The sequence below is a fragment of the Alosa sapidissima genome, chromosome 17, assembly GCF_018492685.1.
Source record: "Alosa sapidissima isolate fAloSap1 chromosome 17, fAloSap1.pri, whole genome shotgun sequence".
NCBI lineage: Eukaryota > Metazoa > Chordata > Actinopteri > Clupeiformes > Clupeidae > Alosa > Alosa sapidissima.
Genome location: NC_055973.1, coordinates 32,938,002 through 32,961,484, shown reverse-complemented (window position 1 = coordinate 32,961,484; position 23,483 = coordinate 32,938,002). Strand labels below are relative to the sequence as shown.

At 39.5% G+C, this 23,483-nt stretch overlaps 2 protein-coding genes and 1 long non-coding RNA gene across 3 annotated transcripts; 1 reads left to right on the top strand and 2 right to left on the bottom strand.

Annotated features, from left to right (window-relative positions):
* Window positions 1-775: 775 nt before the first annotated feature.
* Window positions 776-22,552, bottom strand: LOC121687842. The gene is made up of 3 exons (XR_006024426.1): window positions 22,450-22,552; window positions 9,471-9,475; window positions 776-786 (listed from the first exon to the last, which is right to left on the bottom strand). It is a non-coding gene; the product is annotated as an uncharacterized LOC121687842 (long non-coding RNA).
* LOC121687838 (vitellogenin-like) lies at window positions 11,021-13,660 on the bottom strand. The gene is made up of 4 exons (XM_042066956.1): window positions 13,501-13,660; window positions 12,793-12,915; window positions 11,906-12,172; window positions 11,021-11,600 (listed from the first exon to the last, which is right to left on the bottom strand). Exons 1-4 carry the CDS (start codon window positions 13,658-13,660, stop codon window positions 11,278-11,280), a joined length of 873 nt encoding a protein of 290 aa, XP_041922890.1. The 3' UTR covers window positions 11,021-11,277.
* Window positions 13,902-16,821, top strand: LOC121687836. The gene is made up of 4 exons (XM_042066953.1): window positions 13,902-14,281; window positions 14,591-14,704; window positions 15,911-16,118; window positions 16,262-16,821. The coding sequence occupies exons 1-4, from the start codon at window positions 13,902-13,904 to the stop codon at window positions 16,721-16,723; spliced, it is 1,164 nt and encodes a 387-aa protein (XP_041922887.1). The 3' UTR covers window positions 16,724-16,821.
* Window positions 22,553-23,483: the final 931 nt, after the last annotated feature.

The following is a 23,483-nucleotide window of genomic DNA, read 5'->3' as shown; positions in this document are numbered from 1 at the left end:
TGCAGTTGTCACCATGGAAACGCAGTGCTGTGTCAGAGGCTTAGCAGGCAGGATGGGGCTTTTTTGTCAAGAGTGAATCTGTTTATTCATTAGAAGCTTTGAAAACCCTTAAGGAAATCATGCACTTTTTGAACCTTTGACTCATCTCTGTAGTGTGTGTGTGTGTTTGCACACCCCAGGATTTGCTACAATTCAGTCCTACACAGTAATGCTTTAGTTCCCATGGTTACAAGTTCCATAAACCATGGATGCTTAATAGGAGACATAGCTGTCGTGTGTGCTAAGCTTGTGAATCCTACCCCTCTGTCTCTTGAGTTTGTGTATGTGAAGGTGTGTGTGTGTGTGTGCGTGTGTACGTGTGTATGTGTGTGTGTGTATGTGTGTGCGTGTGTGTGAGAGTGTGTGTGTCTGGGGGGTTGTAAGAGTGTGAGCATGCATTAAAAAGTGATGCCAAACTCAGACAGCACGGCAGACAGCTTGTTATCCACACACTGACTTTGCATTGGCCACGAGCTGCTTACTGTAGGTCCTCCACAACCCTTAAAGAGCTGAAGAACTGCCTCCCTCTCCGTCTCTATATGATTAAGCCAGCTGCACAATAGCAGAGCTCCTCAGAAGCTACTAATGAATGTATGCTGACAAGCTCTGGCTTACATTCCTATTCTCCATCACTCATAGAAAAGGCATCAGATATAGTCAATAAAGGCATCAGATATAGTCAATAAAGGCATCAGATATAGTCAATAAAGGCATCAGACTTCAAGACAAAACTTGTCTCCGTTTTAACTTCAGAAACAAGCCAATTTTAGTTCCAGGAACTAATTACTTGGAATCTTTTGTAGTGCCTCACTCATTATTAGAACCATAAGGAGTCAACTCACTCATAATTATTATGACCGCCGCCAGCGAAGCTAGCAAAGCGGTCATATAGGGATTGTCAACGTTTTTTTTTTTTTTTTTTTGTTTTCACGTCATCTACTTCCTGAATTTTTGGTCAACGATACCCGGGACGCCGAACCACAGGGGCACATGAAATTTGGTGGGTATGTAGCCCCACTAGACTTTTACGGAAAAATTTCGTTTCGTCCCCGGGGGCCACTCCCCCCCCGTGCTGGGCCCCCCGAACCGCAAAAAAAGCATTTTTTCCTAAATAACTACCTGAACCGTGGCACTGAGGATGAAGAATCTTTTATGGTATGTTGGTCTCAAGGGCCCACATCAATCTGGCCCATAATCACTCATTTGTGATTTGCACCCCCCCGGTAAAAAATGAAAATTTTGCACCAAATTTTATGTGTATGATTGACCTGGCATTCTCTGGGGGTATGTCAAGTTTCGTAGAATTTCATCCATGGGGGGGTCTAAAAAAAATTAGGTTATGTGTACATTTAGTGACTGTACACTCATTGGCCTGTAGATGGCGGTGCACACATATACACATGCACACACCCACACAGGCACCCACATACTATCGGTATTAGAACGGCCGATACATAATTACAAATTCAGTAGGATTAAAAGAAAGCCAAAATAAATATTCATCATCATCATCATGGCTGCATTTCCAGTATTGGCGATAAGTAGTCATTTGTCCACTAGATGGCGCATCGTTGCAGTGAGACGTAATTTTGTTGGAAGTTAAAAGTGGGTTGGAAAAACAATGGACGCTTCCCTACAAGGACTGTAGTTTACCGCAGAGAACGTCTAATAAGGATAGGATGATGTTCACATGAAATGTAATTCCCATTTCTTCTTGAAGCAGAAATAAATCTGAGGATGTTTATCGGACATGCTTGGTTTTTACTGCAGGTACGTTAATCTTATAATATTAATAAGGACCTAGGTAATGTTACCATTAGCGTTGGTGGAGTGATGGAGGCCAATTTGATTGATTGCATTTGTAGAAAAATATAAATGCGGTTATACCAAGCAAATTGATAGCAGCACTGTAAATGTATCTTTCGACTGTCATTTGTTGCACGTGCTACAAAAATCATTCTGTGCAATGGAAGATTTACCAACGTTACACCGGTCTGATACAGTTTTGCCTATACATGCGTGAGACTGAGACGCCTGTTTATTTTGTTTTAAGTACGTGCAGGGTGTGAGAGGGGAATCGATGTGCTTTGATTACAGCTTGGTAGTTGTAGTCTGTGAAATTAAAAAGCACGTGTGTGTGAAGTATCCAAACAATGACACCTTCATTTCATTATGGCTGCTTTAGCAACACACCTTAAGCTACTGTGTAGTAGGTCCCATTTAGAAGTGGCTACTTCATTCGCGCTTTCCTTGACTCATGGAGCTGCGTGAATTTTATTACAACTTTTCGCCACGATATGGCAGTTTAAGTCCGCTTGATACTGTAAGGCGTAAGCCATTGGTAGATTTTATTTGTGTCGCCAGCATAGCCTATTGACAATTTATGTTGTAAATAGGCCTACCTTATAAGCCTACCTGTAGCTTAGGGAAGCTAACAGCTTTCTATTAGTTTGTTAGTTACAGTCTATCTAGTTTGTTAGTTACAGTTTTGTCATAACTCCCTGATGCATTTTTGCATTTAGAATAGCCAGAGCGTGGATATCTCAATCGGAAAATTAAACAATATCGGTGCCTATGGACTAGGCTGGGTGTGTGGGATACATTTTATATGTCTCTCATTGAATGTTTAGTATACCTTACATACATGTAGTGAAATCTAATTGTCATCTCCTTACTCTGACCCTTGTGTTTTCGGAAACTCCTATGTTAGAATGTTTAGTTAAATTAACCCTTGTGTCAGCAAATTGTGGGTAACCCTCAGGATGGGGGGTCATAAACATTTCTTATCTTTGTCAAAACACCAGATGGTTAAGTGGGGTCGTAAACATTTCTTATCTCTGTTAAAATACCAGATGGGTAAGTGATTAATGGAGGGTGACAACTTGTGATTTTCCATGGGTGTGGGGTAAGGTATAAGAGTTGGCTTCACCCACAGATGTGGGGGCTTGTTACTTTGACATTTCATGTGGGTAACATGCTCCCGGCGTCGTGAATAAAGCTGCAGTCTCACACCAGTTGTCTTGGATTAATTTTGAGCACAGGTGAACCCAGCCTGATCTGCCCGCTATTTATTTTTTGATTTCTTAAAAGATTGAGCTTGGTCTTGTGAAAGCCAGACTAGCCATGGACCTCAGTTACACAATGCAAGGGAACATGAATCAGCCTATATTTGCACGAACAATAACGGACAACAGCTCTTAAACTTTGGCCCGTTAAAATGTGTATGAACAGTCTAGCGACGCATTTCATCAAGGCCCATTTGGACATGTCAGTTATTTGCACCACTGGTTAGATGTAAAACAGCATTTCGTTTCAGACTACTGTTACTTAATTTGTATTACATGAACAAATTGAAAGTATTACATGAACTAAAGATGACTAAAATCTTATGTAGAAGAAGAGACTAGTGTTAATTTCGTCAGATGAGACGAGAGGAAATATGTTCGTCAACGACCTTTTTTTTCATGACTAAGACGAGACGATGACGAGACAGCAGTAATGTCCTGAAATACTGACTAAGACTATCTTAAGATGCGTTATTGTTGACGAAAAAAGACGAGACTAAAATGTTTTGCATGAAATAAAAACTAAGATAAAATCTCTCTTCATTTTCGTCTACAAAATGAAAAGACTAGAGAAGAGAAGAATATCTAGCTGTTACGTTTTCAAAATATTTCGAATGAGTTCATACGCAACAGCTTTCCTGTAGGCTAGTCTACGTGCTGTTGCTGCAACCCTGTGGCTGCAACACGAAACTACATGGAACAAGAACACTGGAGATTTCTGCCAGAGTTAGCAAGCTAATAACTACCTAAGCTTTATGCCACAATGCTACATACCCAGAAGTTGAAGCTTCTCTCATACAAATTAACATCCCCCAGAATGTCCATACGAAAATGTTCATCATGTAATGTCAACTATTTAACTAGTTAGACTGATGATGCAAAGTTTGCCAGCAAGTAAGCTAATATGGAAAGTTCGCTAGCAAGTTAGCTATGGCTAAGATGGAGAGTCTGTTTGGGGAATGTGTTGTGTTTGGGCGCATATCGCCATCTAGCGAGGCGGAGTAAAACATTAATATTTTGGCCTACTGACAGTGTTTCTCAAACTTTTTCAGTTTCAGGACCACTTAACTAACCCTAGCTTAAAAAAAAAAAAAGATTAGACCTACTTCAACAGTAGCCTATAATTAGTCTACACAATAGGCCTACTCACTGAACCACCTTGCTTATTGTCTTTGCACTTTGCTTATTGTGTGGATTCATACTGTATGATTTAAACTGGCATATCTTACATAGACAGTGTTGCAGAACTGTTTTTACATACAAGTTGGTTCAATATTGCAAACAACTAATCTATATTATATTTTACCACGTCTGCTCGCAGACCACTTTGGATAGCTTGCGGACCACCAGTGATCCCCGGACCACACTTTGAGAAACACTGGTCTACGAATGACAGTGGTCCAGTCAAATCTTTTACTGTCTATGGTCAAATCCCAGCCGAGCTATAACTGTAGCTCGACTTACCTGTGCATGTAAACATACTGACTGACAAAAAATCAGAGTGAGTAATTATAACAGACGAGTAGCCCTGTGGACACACAATATTGTTGGAAAATTGAGATGTGTGAAACACTATTTGACTCAAATGGTAATCAGAAATAATTTGTTATAAAAAAAAGACTAAAATGTGTTGACTAAAACTGACTAAGACTAAGATACCTTTAGTTTTCTTTTGACTAAAACTAGACTAAAATGACGAGACTTTTAGTCGACTAAAACTTGACTAACAAAAATGATATTTGAATGACTAAATATTCAAAAATGATATTTGAAAGACTAAAAAGGACATTTCGTCACAAGACTAAGACTAAATTAAAAATAGGTGACAAAATTAACACTAGAAGAGACATTCACAAAAAATCCATCCATCCAAAAATGACTTTTGTTTTTGATAGCTGTTGAAAACGGCATGGAACTGACAGAGATGTTTTTGTTTATAAATAAATAAATAAATAAATAACATTATGCTGATACCTTTTGCTTTTCCCAAATACAATGTAGCCTACAGGTGTAAGTGACCTTTCATCAATCCAGTTGCAATGGATGAACTGTGATGAACTGCCCTACTTGTGATTGTTTAGAGATTTTAAAGGTTTTATAACAATGCTACATCTTCTTTGGCTATTCTACAATCTATTCACCTTTTCAGCACCAGTAGGCTACTTTCTGTGCAGCCGCACACACACACAAACAAGCATACACAAAAGTTTCAAGAGTGGGGGATGGAGTAAAATATGGAGACAAATTGAAGTGTGATTTATTTTCGCGGAACGGATGTACAGGACTGAGCGGCGGTCATATTTTGTACCGCTATGCGGTACATCTAGTTTGGTAAGTACTTTATTATTATGATAGAAACAGGCAACGAGACATTAACACACTCACTACGTTACTATGCTATATCAACATACCTACTATACGTCACAGTTGTGATAAATAAATGACAATGAAAATCTGCAATACGCAAACATTGTGGGTCAAGGATTATCAAGCCCAGATTAAGCCCAGATTAACCAGTGATCTGTCAGAGAATCTGATTCAGGATGTTGTGTCACACAATGAAAGAAAAAGCTGATGTTGATGGTTGTGTAGGCTACTACAACAGTGGTCTGAAATTGAGACATCATTTGAAAACATCATTTGAGGACAGCACTGATTGATATGAAGCCGTTAATATTCAGCTCTCCAAACACACCATCAGCTCCTGATTTTGATTGCGATCATTTTGATATCCTCCATATTTTTTGTGGAAAAGACTACCAGGCCTTTTGGGATACTATTTATTTCAGTTGTCGTTGGACAGTTTTGTGAGGCTTTGAATGATTGTTTGTCCCAGTGGACAAATAGAGTGGTACAACGCTCTAAATCACCAGACTACTGGAATAAAGAGAACAGCCAAAGAACAACAGAGAGAAGGAGATTGGCATACCACTCTGCCATTTCTCCCTCTCTCTCTCTCTCTTCTGTCTATCTCTCTCTCTCTCTGTATCTCTCTGTTTCTCTCTCTCTTTGACCCTAGAATTTCAAGAAGACCTTTTCTCTCTCATCTGTCTATATTTCTCTCTTTCTGTTTCTGTGTGTGTGTGTGTGTGTGGTGTTGTAACTGTGTATGTGTGCGTGTGTGTGTGTGTGGTGTTGTAGCTGTGTGTGTGTGTGAGTGCATGCATGTGTGTGTGTGTGGTGTGCATGTGTGTGTAGGGGCTATATAAGTGGAAAAAGTATGTTCGAAAGTTCAAAAATGTCTCTCTCTGTCTCTCTCTCTCTCTCTCTCTCAATTCAATTAAATTAAATTTTCAATTCAAGGTTGCTTTATTAGCATGACTGTAGGTACAAAAGCACAATTAAAACAGCAGAACAATTAGAACATTAACAGCATTAAGGGAAACAGTAACATGTAACATGAAAAAATGCGTGTATACCCTCACTTTCTCTCTCTCTCTTTCATATGCTGCTTGTAGTATGTGTCTATTCTGTGTAATCTGTCTACTGATTGGGTGAAAACACATCTGAAGGGATAGACTCTGTTACATTAGGCCATTCATCTGGTGCATTGACCCCAAGGCCTCATGGGTAATTACAGCTACATGCACTCTGCATTCTTGTGGGAGACATAATTAATCTCCCCCATGTCATAAGTATGGGACACAATATAATCTCTAAGGCTGTTGGTCCATCCTTTAGTCTTGATGGTCAGTTTCCTCTCCTGTTTACTTCAGTGGTCAGTACTATGGTTACTGTTTCTTTTCTGACAGAATAGTGTGTAACTGACCACTTCTTTACAAATTTTGTTTCATGGAGCTCAGTTCTGGCACCAAACACTTAAAGAGGCTCAACAGCGATTGACCAGGTGACTGCTGACCACAAGGTCACCAAAACCCTTCAAAATCTCTATAAACTGGACATGCTTGTGCGTGATTGAAACCAGCCTATGTGAAATCCTGAACTTCTTGGCATGAAAGTAGCCGATGCTAACTAGCCGATGCTAACTAGCTGATGCTAACCCCTCGTAAGCCCGGCCCCCGTGGGGGGGATCCATACCTACTCAGGTAAATGACAGCATGTGAGGGAGCCTTGCTGACAGGTGGAGATTGAACTGTCATCACTCTAAACCACTGCTTTGGGAACAGGAAGCCAATGAGCTATGGATTCTCTCCCTCCTTTTATCTTTCTCTCTTTCTCTCTTCTCTCTCTCTCTCCCTTTCTCATCCCTTTTTCCTGCCTCACTAATTCACTTCTGTCTATGGATCCTAATTAAATAGTAGCCCCCAGGGTGACTGGGTTATACAAGAATGTAAAAGCTTTCTCTTCCCCCATTCTCTCTCTCTCTTTCTCTCTCTCTCTCTCTGTCCTATATTTCACTGATAAAGAGACCATTCCTTTTAGATGTTTAAGCTATTTCACTTCTACACATAATGTTCAAAGATGCTCATATGTGAAATCTTACAAGACTGTCCTGTGTCCTAAAGGAGCAAGGGAACCATAGCTGATAAGGGGGACTTAATTAAAGAACAATTAGTGACTTAATCAGTGTGATAACAGGTGTTGGCACTGCATTAATCCTCCTCCATTAATATACTGAGCAATCCCTATTAGTGCCTAGAAAATGAACAGGTGGACAGGTCAATCTGTAGATGACACAATCTCTACAAAACACGTCATCTGGCAGTTGTTATTATCCAACACCATAATAATAATAATAATAATAATAATAATAATAAAACCTGTTATCTCCAAAACCCCCCAAACACATTATTCTTCAGTGACATTTATCATCAAGACTATAAAGGATAAGTTTGTCACATGATGTTTTTTCTAAAAGATACAGCACAAGGAACACAGGAGACCAGTACAGAGTTTAGGGAGAGAAGTTAAAGTGACAGTTTAATTACAATAACTACCGGTAGTACTTCAATAACTAATTAGTGACGTGCAGTTTGTTTGTCCACAGGGTCATAGAACAGACCGAATATGGTCATAGAACAGACCAAACACAGAAACACATTATAGTTGTAAAACAAACTTGCTATAAAAAACTTGTAAACAAACTATAGTTTGTCAAACAAGCAAAGCCACAGCCATGGAGATCAGAACACACATGTAGGTGTGAATGAGATCAGAACACACATGTAGGTGTGAAGGAGATCAGAACACACATGTAGGTGTGACACATGTAGGTGTGAATGAGATCAGAACACACATGTAGGTGTGAATGAGATCAGAACACACATGTAGGTGTGAATGAGATCAGAACACACATGTAGGTGTGAAGGAGATCAGAACACACATGAAGGTGTGAAGGAGATCAGAACACACATGTAGGTGTGACACATGTAGGTGTGAAGGAGATCAGAACACACATGTAGGTGTGAATGAGAGAGTGGGAACCCCGTCTGCTCTAGAAGGAGTGAATGAGGGAGTGGAAAGTGGAACCCCATCTGTTCTAGAAGGTGTGAATGAGAGAGTGGGAAGTGGAACCCTGTCTGTTCTAGAAGGAGTACGGAATTGTTTGAGGAGCTAAAACTCTGACAGGGCCTTCCAACAAGCAAGGGCAACCATTCCCCACTGAAACCGTCAGGCTACAAGTTCATCTCACACAGTTGCAAAACCACACACTCTCTCACACACACACACACACACACACTCACACTAAATCTATCTCTCTGGTCTGTTCACTTGTTCTGTCCATTTCTCTCTTGAACTCTGTCTTTTGCACAAATCGAAGATAGAAGAACTTGGATTGTGCTACCAGCATACACAAGAAATCTCTCCCACCTCCCCTATCTGTCTGTTTGTGTCTCACACACACACACACACAATCTGGTACTGCAGTCACATGCGCACGCACGCACGCACGCACACACACACACACACACACACAATCTGGTAGTGCAGAAATAGAAATGGTGGAAAGTAACGCATAACTCCCATATTGTAGTCAGATTCAGATTCAGACTAATCCCACACACACACACACACACACACACACACATATACACACACATATACACACACACACACTCACACACACACACACACACACACACACACACCTTTTATTTTAGCAGTTATATATCTTGAGGGATGGCCTGTATGGATTTTCAGCATAATCAGCAAGTCCACTGTAGGTATCTACGGCGATCCACTCAAACAGCATAGTAGGCAGGCCTTCCAGCTAAATATTGAGCAGACCAAGAACAGCACACAATAGCCTACTAGGCACACATACAAATGCAGTACACCACAAACAAGGTAGTTCAGAGAACAGAACAAAAAGAAAGAATAATGATACTAATAATAATATTAATGTGATTTTCTAAACAAAGTTTGTGAAGAGCCCATACAGTTGATTGACAGAAATGAATTCACCCCTCCTCCACCTTCTAGGAGATCTAAACATGCCTTCAAGCTTTTATAAGATTGGATTATTTCCTTTTAATTTCTACTCTATACTATATATTGTTAGCCTGGAAGCCAGCCTGAATTCACCCCACCCATTCAAATTTGAGTTTGGGAAATTCGGTCTGGACTCACTCCATTGAGAAGTCTCTATGCCCACACCAGAGTGGTTTGCACCAATCAAATCGTCTGGTCGGCCTTTATACAATGATATGAGCAACGGTGCCAAGTAATTCACATCACTTGAGTGCGCTTCAGTTGATGTTTGAAAAAGCCTGTCGCTACACTGCAAAAACTGCTTATCTAACACAATCTAACTAAATGTTATTAATCTTATATCAAGATAAAAAAAACTAGTTGATATTGTTTTCAGTGTAGAGTGTCCCAGTGACGCCACTTCCATTTGCCTCCATGGGACCTATCTTTCAAAACATTTTGAACGCCAGTCTATGGCGAAAAAGAAATTATTTTCTGGTCCCGGTTGACTTGTGCCTTCAATTACCCATATGATGTTTGTCAATTTTAAAGACAAATTTTCAGGTAGCACTTTATAATAACCATCCGTTATAAATGGTTAATTGATGCTTTATTTTGCAACTATAATAAAATATTTAATCACTTAATTATCATAACTTAATCATTTGTAGATAACAATCAATGATTACTAAATACATAACTTACAAATACTTTATGATCAGCTTATGAAAAAATAAACAATTTATTTATATATAACATACTAAAAAATATCAGTTTAGTGATAGCTTGATTTCAATTTATTTTATATTAATAAGCTACATTATTATTGCAAATATCATATTATTAATAATGATATATTGAGTTATTGTTAATGATTATAATGTTGATTGTAGGCCTTTACATAGCCATATACACAACGCCTATGCATATTACATAGGTTGATTAACTATTGAACTATACATTATGTTCTATTGATTAACAGTTAGTTAGAAAACAATTGCAATATTTGTTTTTCAGATGGCTATGATAAAGTTGGGTCGTAGTCTTTTATTTGGTAGTAAATCATTTGTAAACTATCTAAAAATGTACTTTTTATAATTAATTGATGGGAAATAATTCCATCAAACCTTTTTTTTTAATGGCTATTATGAAGTTGCATCTTAGTCTTTTATATGTTAATAAACAATTTGTAAATTATCTAAAAATGTCAATCTTATAATCAATTGATGGGAAATGACTGCATGAAACAAAATTTTGGGTGGCTATTTGAAGTTACATCTTAGTCTTATATTTTAATGAACAATTTGTAAATGATCCAAAAATGCTGTATTACAAACTGATGGGATATACCTGGAGCAAACAATGTATAAACACATTGAAGTTGTAACTGGTGTTCATAGTTAAGTACTTAACTTATGACTTTGCCGATTAAAGTCAAATATTGTTAAATGACAATAGTGATAATGAAAACAATAACACTTTACATACACTGCAATTACAGATGCTTAACACATTGTAAAGCATTGTCACACATCACAACTGGCTTTAATATCAAGAGATATTTATTGAAATCAAAACTTCTGATCCATCAGAGCAGGGCAATAAGCAAATAAAAATCAAACAAAAAACATAATAGCTTAAAAGGCTATCAATCCTTCATTGCAACACCACAGCGTAAACAAAACAGGGTGGTGGGGCGAGGGGCACTTACTTCTGCTGCCTCTTCAGACAATCAGACAGTAAACATGAACACAACATGAATAAACACTGCTTAAACATAAGAGGGTTGTTGGCGGGGGGCTTACTTCGGCTCCCTCTTAATGTAGGGTATGAGATTGCCCTCATTTTTGAGTTTTGCTATCTCAGCTCTGACCTGTGTATCATTCTCAATAAGGTCTTCACATTTACTTAGAAAATCAGAAATTTTTCCTCTTTTGTTGTAGCCTGCCAAAAGCTCCTCAAATTTTTCTGGTGAAGCTATAGCCAACTCTGGGATAGCTGCTTTTGATCGAACGGTCAGCTCTGTAACACCAGCAATGGTACACGCTTCCCCAAGTTTTTTTCCACGGTTGTAAGCCCGCAGAACCTTCTTGTACCTTGCAACGATGTCTTTTGGACTGGAAGCTGCATCAGTAAGAAATAAAACAAATAGAGATTAACTGGACTGTGAGATGAGACAAAATATTGTTGACATTAATATGCATCACTCATAACTTGACCATGCCTAGGCTGGTTAAGAGTATTTTGGGTATTGGATATTTCAAAGTGGTAATATGGTGGCAGCATGGAGGGGAGTGTCTCCAGGAGTAGGGGCTTCTGAATGTTTTTACAGTGTTTTTACCTTGGATTTTGGCACAAGGGATTTTAACTTTAATCCTGCGTATTAATGTAATTGTTTTTGTAAACAGGAGCCCTCCCTTATGACTCACCTCTTTGTCCACATTCAGGTTTTGCGGACTTCTGTTCCTTCTTGTGCTTTTTGCGATGCCTTGCTTTTGCCGACTTCTTTTCCTTCCGATGCCTTTTGTCTTTCCTTGTATGCTTTTTTTTGTAACGCCTTTTCTTATGACTTTCATCGTCTGATGACAATGAAGAATTGGAGGAAGAAGAGGAAGATGAATTACTGGTGGAAGAGGACTCAGATGATGACTCAGATGAAGTGGTGTGGTCAGAAGTTGTGGTATGGCATATCTTGTCTGAAAAGAAACAATAAGAAAAGGGGACGGGAAAGTTTAATCAAGTTAAGTTTAAGTGAGAAGCTTCAGTACTCACATACATTTTGTCAGGTACAAAGGTGTATGATGTGTGTCCATCCTCAAGACCAACATGGTGACAACATGAAAAAAAAGTTATACTTGATATTTGATATTATTGATGGAGTCTTCAAAGGGCTCTACTGTGTAAGGGTTAATGTATAGAATGCCAGCCATTATCGAAAAAATAAGCCCCGACAGAGCGACCCGGACCCCACTTATTATACGGCTACCTACCAACATAAGAGAAGACACTTCACCTGATGGGTCTTTAAATGTATTTTTTACTGTTTTCATTGGCAAATGATGAGAAACAAACTTCACCAAACTCACTGAACTTGAATACAACATTCTTTAGAACGCAGCTGAACAACTGTCTGTAGTGAATCAGTGGCAAAAAGGCCACTATCCTTGACAGCGGTCAATTATGCTTAGCATAAAGAATTGACAGCCGAACGTGAATGGAGCGTTCTACTTACACTGTGAAGAGCCCTATATTAAAATGTTTTAATCCAAGTGGTGTTTGTTGTTAAATGTCATATTGAGATAAAGTATTGACTTACCAGCCCCTTGTTTGCGAAGAGAGTCCAATTCCTTTTTCAGCTTCTTGTTCTTCCTTATCAGGACACCCTCTCTCTCCTTAGCTTTAAGGAGGAGCTCTGATACTGTTGGAGACATAGAGTTTCCTGAAAGACAGAAAGCAAGGAAGAAATAAATAAATAAATAATAGGTAGAGCATGCTATGTTTCTGTTTTAAAAGCACATCAATACTACATTCATGGTTTGCTCTACATTTGTTCACCATGCAGTATGCTGTTTTTCACCAAAATACAGGCAGTATAACCACAATTAATGACAATAATAAACATAATAGGGTATTTGAAGATTTTGACAGACTACACATAATACAATTAGTAGTCAGTTCTGCCCTTTGATGGCCTATAGGCTTCAACAACTGTGAATGTTTACAGTGTAGGCTACATATGCTAAAAAGCATTTCTTAAATGTTTGCCTCTCGAAAACGATCTGCATCCCTCGGAGTGCTGCTCTAAAAATGTGTGTTAACGACCTGTGTGTAGCTGCTAAGCTGCTCCAAGACATCCTACAAGCTTTTACTCGCTAGCTACACCAGATGTGATAAGATAGCCATGCACATTTGACAAGTTGTTATAAACTTAAAGGGGGAAAAGATAACGCTAGAAACTACTGTTAAGACAGTAAGTTGGATGCATTAATAACAGGCTAATAAGAATGAAAGTTAAGAAACTTACGGGCGGTTTGAGTTGAGTTTAGCACTATCTGGCTGGAACTCCCTTCGTGTCCATCAACCCCATCGTCATCGTCGATTAGGGTTACAGGCGACTTCTTTTCACCATCTAGTTTCCTGATCTTCCCTGACCTTGTAAAAGGTCTACTTTTTCTTTTTGCCATTTCGTGTCTAAGATAAATGGCAATGAAATGTAATGCTATGCTTATTTTCTTCTTTTAATTCCACGTTACTTCGAGATCTTGTCACTAGCCACTTGTTAACATAACGAAAAAAGAAAGATTAGCTACCCTCAGCCGGAGTTTCCTGAATTCATTGACTTCAAAATAAGAGTTTAAAATCCCTCTCTTTGGGCTTGAAACTTGCCATGTTGATTTATAATTTGTAAATTGTATAATTTATAGCATGTTATTGAAAACCAACAATGGTAAATGGAGGCTGATAACATTGTGGCAAAACAGTATCATCAGTCAACGCTTATATTTGTATAATGACGTTTCCCCCCACCCTATTGCTGCTGGCTTCACAGCTACCAATGCACTACTGGCGCGTATTTTTTGGCGCAAACTGGAACACAGTAGCATATTTCCTTATGGAATCAAGATGCCTGGTTTAGCAAGGGAGCTGCGGCAACTAATTGAAGGAAGAAGAAGTAAAAAGAATTTAAAGAAGCTTATAAAATGGTTGCAGAGGAGAAGACTGATAAAAAAAAAGATGAAATGCAACTTTTGCCACCATACAATGAAAATTGAACAGAAGTGTCGTGGTGTGGATAAATGTGAATGGTAAGTTGTCTTTTTATCCATAGGCTATATTTATCACAGATAGATAGGCCTACATCTTGAATGAAAACCACTTATATTTTCTATATACTTAGGCTACTGGCATTTTTTTTCTCATTTTATATTTTGTAGGCTAGCCTACCATGTAGGCATATCGGCCTAGGCTAGAAGACTCATTTCTAATTATCTGAAAAGCCTATACGATTTATATTTATGGGGGAAACATGTAGGCTATAGGCCTAGGATACTATGAATTGAGATCAAACGAATAACTTTAAGTTAGATTTCATTGCTTGTGTTTTTTGTCCACAGGGTATGTCGACGTCGGGCCAAGCACAAAGGCATAGTCAGGAAATCCATCCGACACCAGACAATCTTCAGCAAATCCAAGATGTGCCTTTTCAGCTGGATGAGGTTCTTATACAGGTATGGACATAGACTACTACAGTAACAGTAGGTATATGTAGGCCAATTAGATTTTTAATGTTGCTTAAGCAGGGCCTATACCCATAACCAGGCTTAAATATCAGATAGTCTTTTGGTATAACCTTTGGATGGACAATTAGGCACTTTTAAGTTCATCTTGAACATTCTGATCACAATAGGCCTTTCTCACAAAACGGCCGATGGCCCAAAAAGTCTTTCAGAGCAGGGACTGGCTCTTCCGGTTCCTGCACCTATAGGCGCTACACACCAACCCGATATCGACTGACGGATGCCGGCGGTGGTAGCTTTTCTGCCGATTACACATGTTGAATCGGCACAAAAGCTATCGCCGTCGGCACCTGGCAGCCAATGTTGGGTTGGTGTGTAGCGCCCTTAAACATTGGAAGCTCGAGTACACTGCTCTGAAGACTTTTTGGGCCATCGGTCGTTTTGTGAGAAAGGCCTATAGACAAGTAGGCTAAATTATAAATTCAGGTGTAAAAAGTGACCATGAATCATTATCTTTAATCATTCAGAGCGTACCGTTTACAAAGGTGAAGTGAAATGTGATCACATATCTAAAAAAATAAATAAAGTAGGCTATTCTAAGATTTTTCCTGTGGGAAAATAACATGGGGATTTTGAATTATCGCATCTTTTAAACTCTCGCGGGGATGAAAAAGTCTGAAATGCAGACGTTTTCCTGAACACACTTTTGTCCTCTGCCTTCGAGTGGATACTGTGACCGGTACGTGAAGGCGGCACACTTAGATTATTGCTACCCCAGAGCTAACTTGCAATGAACTTGCCATAGGTAGTTAGCTTCAATTAACAACCAGATCTCCTTATATGGGCAAAGATGGCCGTTTTGGTTCTTTTTTGTAGGCAAACTTCAGAGGTCTATTGAGTCTGCCTGTCTGTCTCTAACAATAATCTATCTGTACTAGATATTTCCATCTAGTTACCTGCACTCTCTTCCATATCTACCCGACTATCATCTATCCATGTACCTATGTCTATTCATCCACCCACATCTGTCTATGTCTTCACTTTCTCCCCTTTTCACTCTTTCTGTTTGTCTTACTTCTCTCTCATTCTACCTTCCTCTTTCTCTCCTTGATGCATATTTCATGTGTCCTAATTAGGTGTCTGCTCACTGTTTATTATGCAATTTTTCACCATTACTATAATATTGTGTATTATCAGGTTTGCACAAGGCCTACGGTTAAGACAAGTTGACATGATAACCGATGACATTGCCGCAAGTTCAGCAACACTGACAAGAATGGCCAAACATATGAGAAATGTCTGTGTTGAGGCTGTGGAACGAATGCGAAGGAAGAGAGGACAGAGGCTGGGAGGTCGAAGAGAGTTTGTGGCGATAGATGAAAGCCACTTCAGGCACAAAAGAAAAGTAAATGCAAACACAATACACATAATGTATTTTTCTTCTTTTTGTTATTCCTCATCATCTTCCTCTTTCTCCTATTTTTATTACCAAAGAGTAAAATAATGCTTAAACATAATTTGTAATATCCATGTGTGCTTTTTTGACAGTATGGACGTGGCCGGATAACAGGTGGCTGGAAAAGAAAAAAGTGGGTGTTTGGGATGCTCGGTGTGAAGCACTCAAGACGTCGACCTATTCTACGTTTAGTGCCAAAAAGGACAAGACAAGAGCTGGTACCTCTCATCGTCCACCATATTAGAAGAGGGACTTCAGTTTTAAGTGACGAATGGCGAGCCTACCGCCAGGTACTGCCTGCACTGGGGTATGATCATTACACAGTGAACCACAGTCAAGCATTCGTCAATGCAGATACAGGTTGCCACACTCAGCACATCGAGAGGGCTTGGCGGAGTTATAAGGAGATCATCTCAAGATGCAGGGGGAACCGGACAGAGGACTTGTTAACAGATCACCTTACATTAATTGAGTGGAATGAATGGCTAGCCAAAAAACATCGCAATGGCCCACTGGGTCGCCTACTCCATGACATTGCCAAGAAATATAAATAGAAGTTGTTTTGATGTGATGTTTTCCATTATCAAATTTGTTTTGTCAACTTTCATAACTTACCGTTTTGGTGAAACTTCAAATAAACATTATGTTCATAGATGGTTTGCACTCCAGTTATTGATTATGAGATTGACATTTTTAGATAATTTACAAATTGTTTATTAACATATAAAAGACTAAGATGCAACTTCATAATAGCCATTACAAAAAAGGTTTGATGCAATAATTTCCCATCAATTAATTATAAAATGTACATTTTTAGATAGTTTACAAATGATTTACTACCAAATAAAAGACTACGACCCAACTTTATCATAGCCATCTGAAAAACAAATTTGTAACAAATTTGTAATTGTTTTTCTAACTAACTGTTAATCAATAGAACATCATTTATAGTTCAATAGTTAATCAACCTATGTAATATCCATAGGCGTTGTGTATATGGCTATGTAAAGGCCTACGATCAACATTATAATCATTAACAATAACTCAATATATCATTATTAATAATATGATATTTGCAATAATAATGTAGCTTATTAATATAAAATAAATTGAAATCAAGCTATCACTAAACTGATATTTTTTAGTATGTTATATATAAATAAATTGTTTATTTTTTCATAAGCTGATAATAAAGTATTTGTAAGTTATGTATTTAGTAATCATTGATTGTTATCTACAAATGATTAAGTTATGATTATTAAGTGATTAAATATTTTATTATAGTTGCAAAATAAAGCATCAATTAACCATTTATAACGGATGGTTATTATAAATTTTCATGTAAAGACATTTGCAGTTTGTTTCGTAACTATTGAATTACAACATTGTGAAAGATCGTAATTCCAACGACTACAAACCCATCAGTCGCGCTACGTTAGCTCATTCACAGCCACACTAGATTGTACAATAGCTTCTACCAGCAACAGGTCTTAATGGGGCTTTCCTTGCCGATGAAAATACCATGAGTCAGTGGATTAAACACATCAGGTAAGTTGTATTCGTCCATAGACTGTACATTAGATACTGTTAGGTGACATAGCAGGCAGCAAGATGCAACCGTTAACTAGCATAACAGCTAATCTTATCATTTCATTACGTTGGTGACGTACATTGTTCGAGACGAGTTCGAGACGAGAGAGAGTAGTCCACTGAGCGGATTCGCACAAAACCAACATAACTTTTGAAGTCTATCGAACAACAGTACTTTCTTGACGTGAAAAATTATCTTTTAAATTCACACACATCATATGTGAAATTCGTGGCACAATTCAAACTGGACCAAAAAATAATTGTTATCTCTCCATTAACTCCCGTTCATATTTTTTTGAAAGACAGGTCCCTTGTAGCGGAAGTAAAACGGAGGTCACTGGGACACTTTATTGCCTAGACCCACGCTCTATAAAGAGACTTACCTAGCGCTTTCTCATGAAATCATTTGACTTAATTTAAGAAAAGTTTGACTTATTTTAAGACATCTCATCCTGAAAACAAGCAAATTTGTCTGCCAGTGCGTTAAGCAAATTTGTCCTAAAAACAAGCAAATTTGTCTGCCAGTGCGTTGAGTAAATATGTCTTGATAAGACTCCTTAAAATAAGTCAAGATCTTCTTAAATTAAGTCAAAATGATCTTACGGGAGAGCACTAGGTAAGTCTTTTCATACTAAAAACAATACCAAATAGATTCTTTGATCTTAATAGAAGATTATTAACACTTGCTTAGATTTCATTTTTTTGCAGTGTAAGCTAGACATTTAGATGTCTCTATTATGTCTGTTGTACAAGATATTAACAGCGCATTAAAAAAAGAGAAGAAGAATGGTCATTCCGTTGCTCGTTTATCCAGTTGTGTGCAGAGGCATTTCCCCCCCTGTATCGGTTGAAACACGCCCCATAATCATGTCCCAGTGGTGCTCCCAGACTCAAACTCTCAATAGAATAGCTATCAGGCTAATGTATTGTGCTAAATGGGACTTGATTTATTGATATGTACACACACTCCTTAACCTTACCTTTTACCTAGAGAGAGAGAGAGAGAGAGAGAGAGAGAGAGAGAGAGAGACCTAAGCCAAAACAGCAATTTTTCTGCAATTAAGAGAAGCAGGCTTGGCAGCAGCAGGAGGTTGTAGTGCCCCTGCTGTGATAAACACATAGGACATACTTGTGTTTGATTAGAGGTACTTTACAACACCAGGGTCATTTGAATGTGTGCATCAAATAACTCAGCAATTTGTATAAGCGTCACATAACATGTGTACATGGTTGTGTCTTATGTATAAGCGTAAATGTGGCTGAAACTCTAAATGTAAAATGCCAGCAACTGGGCAGTTTTTTGAGGTTAATGATTCTCTCTCTCTCTCTCTCTCTCTCTCTCTCACACACACACACATGTTCGCACGCACACACACACCCACACACACACACATTCATTTCTGCATTTGTCCTGTCTCTGAAAAGATTGCTCACCGTTTTACCCATAAAAAGTGTTTTTTCACCAGCTGCTTGTTGACTTACTATATGGGTTTCTCTGCTTGTTGTTGACTTATGGGTTTCTGTGCTTGTTGTTGTCTTACTATGGGTTTCTGTGCTTGTTGTTGTTGTTGTTGTTGTTGTCTTACTATGGGTTTCTGTGCTTGTTGTTGACTTACTATGGGTTTCTCTGCAATCGGTGCCAGGAGTGCAGTGCATTTGCAAGACTGCAAGCATGCTTTTGTAACAGGTGGGATCATCAAAAGCATATTGGCTTGATCCTGCTGTTGCTATGAGACGGGAAGTATCGGGTCAGACCAGATATTCTTGTATTACCACACACACCACAACTTGCCGAGTCACTCTCACATACAAAAGAGTTCCTGTGAAGACAGACCTGGTCTGTGTGGTACAGTGCAGGGACCACACACTACATGTTCTCAGTCCTGATGCGGACGACAACTAGAGAGGAGGATTTGCCTCTCTTTAAATTAACCAAAACAGAGCTTCATTAGTCTCCTCAGCCTCTCTGGCCACTGGCCAGCCTTACTCTGATGTCCTTGATGTCTTGTAGGCTTGTAACACGACAGAGTGAACAATGAAGCTTGCCACAGAAATACTGTAGAGGTCATTGTGGCTAAACTATCATTCCGCTTATAAAACATGAAGATGAAAATGATGCAGAGATGTGAACACACAGTCCTCAAAGCCACAAACACTACTTATGCATCTGGTCCTGGGAGGCCCTGTTGCTTGTGGATCAGAACCAGCATATTACCATGTGGAGGCGCCTTTCCCATTCACAAAACCGTAGTGCCAGCTGGATCCAAGAACATAAGGCCAAGCAGGGCTCTGTTGGCATCTAAAAGAAACGTATCTGAAAAGGTCTTTTTAGCTTGTGCAGCATGAGTCACGTTCATGATTATTCATGATTATTTCTGACTGGCAGAAATAATCAAATAAACCGGCCTGGGCTCTTCAGCCTTTACTCTCTTCTTTTATTTCTCCTTCTCTCTCTCTGTCTCCCTCTTTCTCTCTCTGTCTCTTTCTTTCTCTCTCTCTCTCTCCCTCTCTCTCTCTCTCTCTCTGTCTCCCTCTCTCTCTCTCTCTCTCTGTCTCCCTCTCTCTGTCTCTCCCTCTCTCTCTCTCTCTGTCTCCCTCTCTCTGTCTCTCCCTCTCTCTCTCTCTCTCTGTCTCCCACTCTCTCTGTCTCCCCCTCTCTCTCTCTCTCTCTCTCTCTCTCTCTGTCATGCTTTGGTCCTGATGTATAGTGTAGAATTGGAGCACAGGAAGGGGGGGGGGGGGGGGGATGGACAGCAGGAGGGGGGGCAGGAAAAGAGAGTAAGAGTGTTAGAGATGACAACAGAGATATGCATGGGGCAATTGGACAGACTGCAGAGAGAAAGTGACAAGAGGGAAAGGGAGGGATAAAAGGAACAAAGACTCAGGATGAGAAAATGACACAAATTTGTGCCAAATGATGCAGCCATTATCAGTGCGCTGTGACCTCTCCAGCAGCAGTAATGGCTGACGATCAGAGCACGCATCCAGAGATAACATAACGCCAGGCAGGGAGCCAGGGCAGAGCTTCAGGGCACACGGCACCCAGCAGACGCACACTGACGTTCACATCCACACATTTCTTGGGATGGATTCTCACTCTGGAACATTCCGATCACAAACAAGTGCAATGGAATTACTGCTGGGGAGACGGAGACTGTGCTCCCAGGCGACGTGCTTGTCCTTGTTGTACTTGAGTTATTTAGATTTTTGTGTCTGACTGGGCTGGCAGCTTCAAACCCATTTCATCTTTGGAACTGCAGTGTCCATTATTTCCTTGCCACGATGACTCAAAATTGGTTACCATAAACAATCGATTATTTGAAAATTTTTAGCCATTTCGTTCTTCCTCAGAGATGTATTTGTCCTTGCTATGAAATAATCAATTGTGTTTTAAATTGAGTTTTGTGTTAGCCCGAACAAACAGTCACATGGACTGGACATGAGTCATGGCATGCACTGTGTCATTGAAGACAGCATGGGGGAAGATGTTGAGCTATGCATTCCATACTAGCTGTGTGCTATGATTGGGCCAGATTGCTCTATAGAATCATTTCCCACTGTTTTATAGAGGACAATGTAGGCAGAGTTCCTACTGTGAACTGTGTGTAGGGTGTGATTTCTTTCTCTCTCTCCTCCCTCTCTCTCCTCTCTCTCTCTCTCTCTATCTGTCTGTCTTATTGCAATACACAGCACCTTCAGTAGATTCAATCTTTATTTCACTCAAGAACACAATGATCACAGGCCTGAGTGAGTTTTCACCTGAATGGGTTTCATTTCATTAATGAAAGATTTAGTTCCATAAAACCCTCTTCCTGTCAGTGTGTCTTTTCCATTTCATTATACTGTAGTGAGCGGTTATGTTTGCTGTAATCAATTACAGTAGTGTGAAGTAGCCTACTGTCAATTCCTACGGGCTACGGCACACTGATTCTTGAGAAATAGATGGCCCAAACTATCTGATGCCGCTTCCAAAGTAGGCATTATATTAGAGGGTGACAATTTTTCGGGACTCCCCCGGGTCACGGTATTCCCGCGGGAGTCCTGCGGTACAGGAGTCAATTTCACTGTTGGTAACGTGATGGGGACGGGACGGGCAGAAATCAATGGGAGTGGACGGGAGGGGAACGGAGAACCACTTACAACTCACAATACGGTTGTTGATTGGCTACTGCTAGCAGCAGAGTAGCCTATCAGAGCAATACAAAGCAGCTGCCCTGTTCACAAGCCAACCAATCAGCGTCAGCGACTACACCGAAAACTGAAGGTGTTTTCTATTGCCATATCAACGTGAGCTAATCGCTAACGTTATCTGAGATGCTAGTTTTTGTAACGGCAGGAATAAACACACATGGTAACAAAATCAATCTAAACATGTGTAGCTTTACTCAACACATTAACACTATGATACAGTGTAATTGTCAAGTTGTATGGCTCACTGTTCAAAGTCGATAACCCTCGTCACCTTGAATAGCCTATGTGGTGGTGTTATGGGAAACTAGTTAATAAATGGCAATGCAGCTTTACTGTAGTGAAGTTCGCAAGATTGGAAAGAGGAAATAGCGTTTACCTGTCCATTTAAATTATAGCCTTTCTAAAGCACTTTTGTGCGTTTTAAATCCGAAATAAGATGGAATGTGAAGAGACTGCTATTAACTTTAAAGAGGCCTATCTACAATTGACGCAAATTAACTTCATGTCCGGTCTATGGATGTCTGCTTTAGCCTATTGTTGACAGCAGGGTTTTTTTACGATTTAAAATTATACTTTCTAGATTTTAATGGGCCATGTTGAAGAGCTGATATCTGTTATTGTTCGTGCAAACAGAGGCGCACCTTGTCAACAGGCAAACCAAGCAACTGCTTGGAGCCCCGAGCCGCTAGGGGGCCCCCGACCTGGTCTCAGCGCGTTTGCCTGTGGGTCAAGCGAGAATTTCGTCCATAGAGATTGAATGATGTATTTTGCATGCTCCTGCCTGTTGTACAAACAGTACGTGCATATGTAGGCCCTATGCTATGGCCTTATGAACAGCGGATCTGTGTTCAAAAAAGTTCAAAGAATCCGCACATACTGTATTTAGGCAACTGTGGTAAACTTCAATTGAGGATGCAGTGATGACGGATCAACATCGGATTTTGGCATTTAGCCTACTCAATGAAGTTATAGTAGGCTAATGTTAATTAGCAGAAAGATTGAACATGGTTTACTACATCTATACGACAGTAAACTTCAGCTAGCTAGCGGCAGTTACAACTAGCTAAGCAAGGAGATGGTTAATGTTATGTTTGTATTAGGGCTGTCAGCCATAACATGTTAATCGCGATGCAGTAAGGACCAGTATACGCGTTAATTTGTTAGAACCCGATTGACGCAAAGTGCGTCAAAAAATAGACCCTTTCTTTTTTGTTACATTGCTCCGGAACTGTTCATTGCAGCGAGATAAAACTTTATTGCATGACAGAGCAGAAGTGGGGCTTTCCAACAAGACTACGCACTGTCTGTACGATCAAGTATGAAAATAAAAGAAAATCATGAAATTAAATCAAATTGCATCATATTACAATTCTCTTCTTCTTCTCTGCGTTCACCTGCTCACCCATTACTCTCGTTTGAATTACTTGCAAACCCGTGATCGCATAGATATGGCAAGCATATCAGATGAAAGAGGAGACACAGGGCTATCCATTGGTACCATGAATATCGATACTTTTGGCTTATGCAAACAGA

What these genes read in the sequence shown, in the direction of transcription:
- LOC121687838 (XM_042066956.1), bottom strand. Translation starts at nt 13,660, where the DNA reads ATGGCAAAAAGAAAAAGTAGACCTTTTACAAGGTCAGGGAAGATCAGG. An exon ending in AAACTCAACTCAAACCGCCC is followed by an intron (nt 12,916 to 13,500) that starts GTAAGTTTCTTA and finishes TCTGTCTTTCAG; the next exon opens with GAAACTCTATGTCTCCAACA. An exon ending in ACCTGAATGTGGACAAAGAG is followed by an intron (nt 11,601 to 11,905) that starts GTGAGTCATAAG and finishes TTACTGATGCAG; the next exon opens with CTTCCAGTCCAAAAGACATC.
- LOC121687836 (XM_042066953.1), top strand. Translation starts at nt 13,902, where the DNA reads ATGTTATTGAAAACCAACAATGGTAAATGGAGGCTGATAACATTGTGG. An exon ending in GGTGTGGATAAATGTGAATG is followed by an intron (nt 14,282 to 14,590) that starts GTAAGTTGTCTT and finishes TTTTGTCCACAG; the next exon opens with GGTATGTCGACGTCGGGCCA. An exon ending in ACTTCAGGCACAAAAGAAAA is followed by an intron (nt 16,119 to 16,261) that starts GTAAATGCAAAC and finishes CTTTTTTGACAG; the next exon opens with TATGGACGTGGCCGGATAAC.